General features: G+C 32.7%; 1 protein-coding gene across 1 annotated transcript; it reads left to right on the top strand.

Annotated features, from left to right (window-relative positions):
• The first annotated feature begins 546 nt into the window (after positions 1 to 546).
• On the top strand, positions 547 to 2,611 carry LOC133881350 (uncharacterized). Its single transcript, XM_062320270.1, has one exon. It carries the CDS (start codon positions 800 to 802, stop codon positions 2,609 to 2,611), a length of 1,812 nt encoding a protein of 603 aa, XP_062176254.1. The 5' UTR covers positions 547 to 799.
• The last annotated feature ends 8,845 nt before the right edge of the window (positions 2,612 to 11,456 follow it).

Raw genomic sequence — 11,456 nt, 5'->3', positions numbered from 1 at the left:
AAGGAGCATGTAAAGAAGAGGGGGAATAAGAAAAGAAAATGCATGAAGACATCTCGCAAGAAAGGAAGGTGTGGAAACGCATAAAAGAATAAAAAGCAATAAAATAAAATAAATTAAGGAGCATGTGAAAATAATAAAAGAGGGGGATCGGAAATTAAAAAAAAAAAATGTGTGAAGAAAAAGAAAAGGATAAAGGAAGAGAATAAAGAAGCTAGCGTGTACAAAATAGAAAAGAAGTGAAGAAAAGAATGTGTAGAGACAAAGAAAAGAAGAAATGATCGATCAACTGGGTTCTTTATAACCCACCTCTGTCATAGTTTCGAAGGCCAAAGAAGAAAAAAGTCTCTGATCATTTCATTTTCATTCATCTAACAGTGGCACAACAAGCTTAAGTTCGATCTATATATAACAGGTGCTACATCTCTTCTTTGTCACTCTCTCTCCCACTCTCATTTCTTTCCTTGGTTACACCATTCTTTATTGCCATTATGTTTGTAGTAATATTTAACATGCACCTCAAAGATTTTATTAAAGCTCAAAAGTTGATCATGTTTATGTATATAGTAGCTGTTGTTGCTCAATTTAATTCTAGTTTCTAGATGAAGAATTTATGATCTTTCTCCCCAATTTTTTACCATATCATGCACCCAGTTGGCAGAATTTTATTAGCCACCTCATTCGTCTTTCCTCTTAAAGACCCAATAAGTTTCACGTACGAACCAGTTCTTAATTAGAATTCTTAATAATGTTTACAAATTACCTATGATTTCGTTGTTGTGTTTTTAAGAGAGTGAGAGCGATGGAGGTAGGAGATTGCAGTCTATGGCATCACTTAATCTTTTGTGAAGAGCTGGAAATTGATGGCAACAACAAAGATGTTTGCTGGCTGTGTGAAGAATCAGTATTGGGAGTCCCCGCCTACAAATGCTTGGAATGCAGCTTCCTCCAACATAAATCATGTAGTGCAATAATGATGCATGTCAAACATAATTTAAGGGAAAGACATCACTTGATGTTCATAGAAGAGCTGGGAAATACTGGCAACGAGGAAGTTGTTTGCCCAGGATGCGAGGAACAGGTATTTGGTCCCGCTTACAAATGCTCTATCCCCGGATGCAGCTTTCTCCTTCATAGACCATGCACTGAGCTACCTCACGTGATGCAACACCCCGTGCACTCAAAGCACACCCTTATTCTCCGAGTGCCATCAGAGAGTAATCATTGTGATGCTTGCCGCAAATGTTGCAGTAGATGCTTCCTTTACCGATGTTCCCCCTGCGATTATGATCTCGACGTTAAATGTCGTTCCCGCTGGCGAATTAATGCCGAAAACTGTCATCAACACGCATTTGTTCCCACCTTAACGAAGATCCAGTTCACTTGCCAAGTCTGTGGTGAGGAGAGCAAGGACATTGCCTACTTGTGTAGCATCTGCCAACTCTTGGTTCACTATAACTGTGCTCGACTTCGGCGCACTGTCGAAGTTTTCATACATAATCACTCCCTCACTTTGACCTATTCTCTTCCTCAATTTCAGGAGCACAACAATATATTTTGTAAACTTTGTTATGAGAAGGTGAATACAAAGTATGCAACTTACTCTTGTCGAGGATGCAGTTATATTGCCCACTTGAACTGCGCTACTGAATTCATCACGGTCTCCAAACGGTTAGGCTGGCAGCAAAGAGTTTTTGACGATGACTGTACTCTTTTCGTTCATTTGGTGGAGGGGATCAAGCTAGTAGAGGAAGAAAGAGCTAGTCATCGGGAGATCCAGCATTTCAGTCATCCACAACATTACTTAATCCTCAAAGATGAAGAGCTCATGAAGGATAGGCGTTGTGAGGCCTGTATGCAATTTATAATCTCCATTCCATTTTATGGTTGTGTTAAATGCAACTTCTTTATCCATTATAGGTGTGCTAAACTACCTTCATCGATTAAGCGATGGCGACTTGATGAACATCCACTCACCCTCTCACAGGCTCCGTCCACAGATGGATTGTTTTGGTGTCGTATTTGTAGACGTTATCGCCATGGCTTCACCTATAAATGTGACGAGTGTCAGTGGAAAAACTTTGACGTTCAATGTTGTTTAATTCCGGACAACCTTGAACATGAAGGTCACCAACACTGTCTCTTCTTTCCTGTAATGGATTGCGGTACTTGCAATGCTTGTGGTGCAAAAAAAGGTGACTTCACGTGCACGACTTGCAAGTTTTACTTGTGTGCTAAATGTGCAACTCTTCCCCTGGTAACCAAATGTGAATATGATACACATCTCTTAAAACTCTCCTACACGCGCGAAGATGAATTTGGAGAATATTATTGTCTAATTTGTGAAGAAAAAAGAGATAATCCAGATCACTGGTTCTATTACTGTGCAAAATGTGACTTTTCTGGTCATTTCAAATGCGTTCTTGGAGTGAATCCGTGTATTAACTATGGAAGAACTTACATACATGAAGATCATCAACATCCTCTCACTTTTATTCAAAAGACTGAGTACTCTCCTCCATGTGATGTATGTGACATGCCTTTTGAGGACATGGCTTTAGAATGTAGTCAATGCAAATTTAAGGTCCATTGGGATTGTTTGAGAGAGATCTAAGTAAAGAAAGAGAGTGGATTACTTTCTTTAACGATTGTTTGCTTAATTACTTTTCACATTTAATTATGTGTGTGAAAGAGAGGAAGAAGCTTGTTGTATGTAATTTATTTTGACGTGCATTGCTTACGATTAAAACTCTTTGCTTAAATTTTAATATATATTTTTTGTTATATTATTTGATTTTGTTTCAATGTAAATGCTCTGAGAGTATTAGAAAAACCTTTACTTTGCCTCGATCTGCACAACATATTCCTTGTGATTCATTCTCATTTTACAAACTCTCACCATCATTGATATCACATGGGCATGGCATTGATCGCGTGAACATCATCATGCATAGTTAGAATCATCTTTTATTACGTTGCTGAACCGGTCAATATATACTTTGCAAAAATTGTGAAAAATTTATGAGTGAAATTGCTGAACCGGTCACGTGGAGTACTCGATCTCTAGTTTTTTAAAAATCTTTGCAACTCCTTTTCTCGGGTGAACAACTTTTTAGGTTCATATATATATAAAAGATCATGAGCTGATTAATTAAAAAACGAGCCATGTGGTATGAACCGTTGGATCAGAATAATTCTGGAAAAAGTTGTAGAGAAGCTGAAGCCGTAGGCAAACGTGATTCTGTTCTGCTTGTTGTACAATAATTTCACTCGATCGCCTGTCCACGTACGCACGTGAGGCCTGATGGAATAAGACATTAACACAAACAATAAAAATTAATAATATTTAAATAATTGCAATGGTAGTTACAAGATATATAAGAAATTTAATTAATTTTTATATCTTTCAATAATATTCTTCTTTTCTTTCTTTTTCTTTCTTGTGTTTGCTTTTAATTAACAATAATTTCTAGCCTAGATAGCTAGTAATAATAAATTTTTTATTTTTCTTTTTCTGGAACTCATTGGGTAGGCTTAAAACACAATTAAAGAGGCCGATTTACTGCCTTTCCAGTGAAATTCAATGTTAATTAGAACTTATATATTTTATATTTAGGAAGAAAAAAAATGGAAAATCTGCATATGTGGTTATACCTACAGTAATTAATTAAGGTCATATATATGCAACTCAGGAACACAGTACGAGCATGAGATGCACTAATTACATAATTATACCAAGCCAGCACTTCTAAACCGGATAATTCTAAATGTACACTAACTGTCTATCAAAAAATGAGGTGGCTTTTAAAATTATTATTAAGCATATGATTTTGATCAAATAGTAATTTTAAAAACTATCTCATTTTTTTTATGGACAATTAATATACATTTAGAATTATTCCTCTTAAACAGCTGACAAAACAATCAACAGCTTAGTCAAAGCCTTTACTTACTTGCAGAAACCTGTCAAGATTTATTAATTGTCAATCTGCAAGATGATTGATCTGCTGCTTAAAGAACTGTCGCTGTTTAAATCAATGCTTATGGGAGCCCTAGCTAGCAGCACCATTTTCACCGGTTGGCTGTTCATCATATATATTTGAAGGGAATAAACCAATATTTTTAAGCATAAAAAAGAATATTCATTAGAAGAAGTCCGTCAATTAACATAGTTCAAACAGTTTTATTTCTCTGTTTAATGGTGTTTGGCTAAATGAATGAATGATTGAATTTTGAATATACATAGCAACTTTAAATGTGGACACAAATATTTTTAATAAAATGCAAATATTACTTTTTCATTAATTACATTTGCCAGCATTCTGACACTGGTAAATCTTGAATCGTTCTTTTTTTATAAAAAAAAAAAAAATATATATATATATATATACCTTTTTAGTATATATAAATGAGATTGGCTAACAAGCGGGGTGTCAATACTATGGAAATCTAGGAGTATTCGGACGGCCAAGGAGGGTGTCTGACAAGGCCAGGGTACTAACACGAAAGTCGTTGCACGTTAACGCATCCGTTTTCTTGTTGATAAGATGTGACTTTTCAGACTCGTACATTTTTATGACGACGTCAAAGGGTAGTTGTTACATTTAATGCCTTCTATTTGGGAATCTAATTTTTTATAAAAACTAGGTAAAAAAAGGATCAGGATCTCCTTAAATCTTTTTAAATTTGAGATTCTCAAATTTTATAACCTTGATCGTCTATTAGATTTAATTAAAGGTAGAAAACTTGCCACAATTTTTAAGATATCGAGGAAGCAGCTTCCCAAGCAAAATTCATTTCCCTCCAAAACCAAAAAAAAAAAAATAATGATCCTTCTTCCTCTAGCTTCACTCGGTTCTTACTATAGTTAGCTTTTATAAAAACTAAGTAAGAAAGAGTAAAGTAACTTTTCTTAGTATAGACGTTTAACTTCTAATTAGTCAGCAGATTTTCACGTGTTTGAAAGAGAGAGAACCTCATTCTAAATAATCTTTCTTAATATACATTAATTATTCTCAAGCTCCATTTTACAACTTCACCACCATTGATGTGCATGACATCATGGGCATTGAGTTCTATAATTAAGGTCATCTGGTTATGAATTAGTAAGTGAGAAATTGAGAAAATGTGTGGTTTTGCAATTCCTTGCTTGGTGACATAAACAGCATCAAGCAAATGACCCTGAAAAAGATGGCCGTGCATACTTGTGGAAAGTGGATGAGCAAAGTAACATATACGTACGATTAAATTGAGATTACACTTTTTTCTTTTTCTTTTTTAAAGAATAAACTTATCAAATATAAGGTTAAAATAAAATAAATAGGTTATAAATTTTCTACAAACTGGTTTGTAGGAAATTTCCTACAACCCACATATAAAAATGACATGTGTCATTTAAACATGTAAGAAGTACATGTTTTTTTTTTATTAATACTATTAAAAAATTATGTAAGAAGCACATGCTATTTAAATAACATGTGTTTCTCACATGCCAAGGAACACATGTCAATATTATATGTGAGTTGTAGGAAATTTTCTACAAACCGATTTGTAGGAAATTTCCGTCGAAATAAATAACATCATCAACATTAATAACAAATATGAAATTAAATTACCAAAAAAATCATGATGAGAACACGAGATTTCACTATAAAAGAAAGTGGTTGTTTATTAATAATTTATGGGTGAAAAATGCATAGGATGGGCCTCAATAGTAGAAACTACAAGCGCTATCAGTAGGATCCGTGCATGGTGGTTTACACCAATCAAGTATGTATGGAGAATTCCATTGCGGGATTCGAACCTATGCCCTAGTATGTATCTCACTACTTTAAAAGTTTTATTGGACCACTTAACCACCTTCCTAAATAGCATATGTCATCTATTGTTGATTCACATGTCGATGCACTCATCTACCTTTATGATTTTGTGTCTAAATGTCATCATACATAAGAAAACATGGACTCTGTATTTAAACATCTGCTCAACTACTTTTCTCATACAACAATGTAAACACATACTTGGATTGTCAACTTTTTAGGTTCATAGATAAAGTATTATGAGTTGATTAATTTCTTAAATAAACTAAAATACTTGCAAGGTAGTTACAAGATAAAAGATTTAATGAATTTGTATATCTTTCAATAATATTCTCTTCTCTTTTTCTTTCTTGGAATTATGAACTTTTGTGATCGCTTTTAATTAACAATAATTTATGGCCTAGTAATCTTTTTTCATTCTTTTTTACTGAAACTCATTGGGCAGGCTTAAAACAGGGTAAAAGAGGCCAATTTGCAACCTTAGGAAGGCCCTGATAAGTGTAGGCCTTAGAAAGGCCATGACGAAAGTAGGTTTTGAGGCCTTTTTTGGCAAACCTCATTCCTTTGTCTCTTAAAAAAAATCAACTTCAAAATATTTTACTTCTTATATCATATCATTTACTTTTTAACAATTTTTTTATAAGAACATAAAAAATTAAAACTTATTTGGACTTTATATCACATAAATAATTTCTTATTAATATTCCAAAAAAAAAAAAAAAATCCTACCAAATAGTTTTTCCTTTGGGCAAGAAGAAAGGAAGGGGGTCAGAGAATTATAACTTGTGATTTTTTATAGTGACAACATTTATAACTTGTGATTTTAGACTTGTATATATATTTAAGGGCAAAAATTTTCTACAATTCAACTTGTAAAGATGTCAAACCAGCTTTCACACGCATTTCTATTCAGATTGGCCTTTGACTAATATCAACAACCTACAATTTGGTGTTACCATTTCCTCTTAAGAAATGAGATTAGCCAGATGGAGAGAGATTCTTGAAGGCGTTTCACTATGAGTGTCTGTTTCTGTTATAATATATTCTAACAGAAATGGTAAAATGCCAATACTTTAAAATTATGAGCACCATTTTCTTGAGCATTCAATAATGGTTCCCTTTCACCAGTATTTATCTGGTTTTATGATATATTTTTTTTTGATAAAAAAACAAAAAACAAAAATAGTCAATAATTATGCCATGAAGTGACCAAATATCCTTTTAATATTTGTTCAAACACATAACGGATAGATAAGGGTAGTTCGAGGAACCCTAATGCCTCTCAAATCAACTCAAGAGCTGAATATTAATAATATTTGCTTTATTTATTCGTCAACCCAATAGGTTTATATAGAGTTACAAAGAAAGAAGATAAACATAAACTACTCTTATAGAGATGTATCCTATGACTATCCTATCACTAACAACTATTAATAAAGATAATACAAAACTATTAAGGGATAACATACTATCCATTTATTCCTTACTTAAAGATAGACTCTAATAGATAAATAATAACTAAATAACAAAGATACATAATAACTAAATAACAAAGACACATGACTGTTTGGAAACTCTTTTGTTCTCATCCTTTGTCTCATCTGATACGTAACAGATTAAGTGAAATTTTTATTTAATTTTTTTACCAAATGAGTTCATTTTTACTAAGCACAATTTTGTATATACTAAAAGTAATTTTTTAAGCTTGTTAACGTAATCTCAAACCTGCTATTAGACTTTCAAAAAGCTATCCCTCTAACCTTATCACTGTGGTTGTAGGTGAAAATCGTCAGCATAACTACAATACAAACAACCAACGAAACTTCCTTAAGCTTGTATTATATTCTGGGAGACTGGAAATGTATTTCTGAAGAATGAGACTTGTGTATCTATGAGCAATAAAAGTCCACCTGTTGTTTTATAGAACATGAACAATCTGGCCAGAATAATTGATTCTGATAATTTTTTTATTTTTTATTATTATTATTATTTTTTTTATAACTACACTAAACTCTTGAATTGTCACAATCTTTACAATGTCCTCCCTAAAACTCAATTCTTTTCAATTTAGTATATTCATTTTTCAATTATTTGTAATGTTACCCCTCGATCTGTTAAGATTCTGAAATTCTGAAAGTTCACAACTTTCCCAGAACTTGTAATTGGCTAGATTTTATAAGAGAAAGAAAACAACGTTTCCAATAAACAATAAAAAAAGATGAAAGTTAATTTATACAAGAAATAAACTATGATCATCGTTTGCTTCAAGCAGAAGAGGAAGGAGCATCGATCGAGCACCATTTCCTTCTAAGGTTTCCTCCTTTTAGACAACCATTTCCTTCTCTTTAATTTGTGTTCATTAAAATGACGGATTTTGAGAAAAACTCATGTGAAGAAACCAAAAATCCTTTCCAAAAATGGCGTTTAATTAAGAGAGTAAAAGATCGAGATTAATTGGCTCGTTTAGTTTATAGTGATATAGAAAAATCATTTCTCATTTAATGATCCAAAAACAAGTATGTGAATATGATACATGTGGCGCAACATGATTGGATTAATTGACTATTTTTTTTTACACGTGGTCCATAACTAATTTTATCCCTCGTAAGAACTAATTTGATACACACCAAAGGCACATGACCAATTTTGTATTTAACCCTTATAGTTGTTATCATTTACAAATTACAACGAGTGAAATGAAGTAAAATAACTATAATTAGAGTCGTTTAAACAGTAAAACGTCTCTAACTCAGAGTCGAAACGTTATATGTCAAGTCGTTTTCTAACAAACTCAAAAAAAAATGACTTAAAACAATTTGAGCCGTATTTATGCCCAAAAAGGGCTAAAAAATGTGAATTTTTTTTTTTTTGGTAGCGAAAGCTCAAATGCTTTAATTTATGTATACTGAGTAATAAGTTCATCAAGTTGGATTCCCTGTACGTGGAGGAACACAATACATAAAACATTTTAAAACTTCAGAACATTATATATACGGGAAGGAATTAAATAAAAATTAGCAAAATAATAAGGCGCTTTTTTTTTTTTTTTTTGAAGGTAGGCTATTGTAAGAATAGTATAAGTTTCTTAAAAATTGTCGTTATAGTCCACGTATAAACTAAACAATTAAATTTTACCTAACAAATTTCGTTATTTAACTTTTTCACTCATGCAACACTACGTGCACTCATGTAAACCACCACGTGAGTTTATAAATAAATTATAGTAAAATCTATAGTACCATAAGTATTTTTCAAATAATTACTAGTGATTCATTAATTTAATTAATTCTGAAATAGATTTATCATATTCATCAAGGTTTATAAAGCCGGTCATTCCAAAAGATTTTCCCATTATTCTTTTCCTCGATCTCATTTTTGTCGATTCCAATTATCTTTGCTTGCCGCTTGCATTCTAGGTCCCTCTATCACCTGCAATTTACAAGGATATAATTTCCAACTCCCTTATCCACCATTAATTAGGAAAATTAAAAAGGAAAAGTAAGAAAACGAGATTTTGAACCACACAATCTTAATTTAATATATTCCATTTTTCTGAGGTGAAACTATCCCACAAAGTATTTTTCTCTTTCTTTTTTGCCATTAAAGTATTTATACGTGAAGTAGGCACAATTCCTTTAATTTAGAACTAAACCTATTAAGATTATTGAGACATGTGTTCTATGTGTACTGCAATTATAAGACACATGCCTCAATTCCAGCGAATTCATCAATTACAACTAGAACTGGACCCAAACTAAACCCATATTGGATTCGTGACTTGTGTTTGCTCCTTTTTATCATGTCCTAGTGGAGACACATTGGATATTGAAATAGGGACACGTGTTCTTTGTGTCACATTATAAGACACGTCTCAATCACAACAAATTCAATTCTAACTAAAACTAGATCTAAACTAAACTATATTGAATTCGTGATTTGTTTTGCATTCGGTAGGAACATAATCATGAATAAAACCAAAAGGCATATACATACCCCTAATCCTGACAAACAATTCTCATCACACTCTTAATTGGCACTTGTTAGAGGATAAACCTTTGCAGTAAGCAAGTCACCACTCCTCTGCAGCAACTCATCTACTGCATAAGCACATCTCTACATCAACTCTACTGTATCAGCACATCTCTGCATCAACTCCTCATCCACGGCAGCACATCTCTACATCATCAAGTTACCATTGTAGAACGTAACACACAAGGCACGGCTAAGCCATACCTCTGATCTCTTGCCATTCCTCAACCCATACCACCATGTAATCAACCTTTTCTCTCTCTTTGTATTCTAGTCTTTACCTTTTCTTATTTTGTAACCAAACATGTAAGGTAGTCCTAAGCTGTGTTCTTCTCTTCATCCTCTTCCCTTGTTTGTTTTCTGCTCTTCTTTATTTCTTTCAGCACTCACCAATAAAGGCTGGTGGAATTACAAGATCTTCTCTTTTAGACTTTTTACTTCCTCACCCACACCAGTTAATGCTTTTTTAAATATTAATTAAATAGTTAAAAGACATTATTTTTTATCAGCTTAAACTTTTGTGATAAATGACTATTTAAAAACATTGCTTAGAACTCTTGACACAACCGGCAATTAAATTATAAGAGAATATTGCTACTCTACTTTGTTTGTAACTCTTTTATTTCATTCAATTCTCTTTCTCTCACATATTATTGCACTGCATCTAGTATATTTAGTACACACATCTTTCTATGAACTTGTTAGAGATTGGTGTTATAAATCTAAAAAATAGAATAAAAGCGGAATAGTAGCGAAAGCAAGAGAGAGAAAAGCAATAAATAGAGAATTTACGTGGTTCGATTATGATCCATGTCTACAAGGTAAAGTTCAAAGGACTACATTGTGCTCAATAACTTGATTGTTTACAATACATAAGCCCCTATTTATAATTGAATAAGTCGACCTATACAAGTAAACCTAAATCGACTTATACAAAAAAATACAAATCGACATAGACTAGGAAATATAAATCAATAATATTATATTCATAATATATTTAGAATTTTGAGGGGGTGTTGTTCAGAATATAAATCAACCTAGACTAGGCTCAAGTCAGCATTTGTCAGTCTTCACCACCAGCTGTCATCTCCCGCTCGCCAACCTCGTGTGACCTTGTCTCCTCCAACAGAATTCGTTAGTACCCCTGGTTTCCGTTTTCTATTTTCAAATTCAAGCTTCTAGAATTTTCAACTTGAAATTAAGAAGGATGTTAGAATATATTCTAACAGTACTCAAGCATGAAGTTAGCAAGAAAGGAAGGGTGTGGAAACAAAAAAAAAAAAAAAAAAAAGAATAAAATAAAGGAGCATGTAAAAAAGAGGGGGAATAAGAAAAGAAAATGCGTGAAGACAGCTCGCAAGAAAGGAAGGTGTGGAAACACATAAAAGAATAAAGCAAGAAAATAAAATAAGTTAAGGAGCATGTGAAAATAATAAAAGAGGGGGAAATAATATTAAAAATGTGTGAAGAAAAATAAAAGGATAAAGGAAGAGAATAAAGAAGCTATATAGCGTGTACAAAATAGAAGAAGTGAAGAAAAGAATGTGTAGAGACAAAGAAAAGAAGAAATGATCGATCAACTAGGTTCTTTATAACCCACCTCTGTTATAG

The sequence above is a fragment of the Alnus glutinosa genome, chromosome 11 (genome assembly GCF_958979055.1).
Source record: "Alnus glutinosa chromosome 11, dhAlnGlut1.1, whole genome shotgun sequence".
Lineage (NCBI taxonomy): Eukaryota > Viridiplantae > Streptophyta > Magnoliopsida > Fagales > Betulaceae > Alnus > Alnus glutinosa.
Note: the sequence above shows the minus strand (reverse complement) of the source record. Positions and strands in the feature narration are given on the sequence as shown.

Coding starts and splice junctions, on each gene's coding strand:
- LOC133881350 (XM_062320270.1), top strand. CDS start 800: ATGGAGGTAGGAGATTGCAGTCTATGGCATCACTTAATCTTTTGTGAA.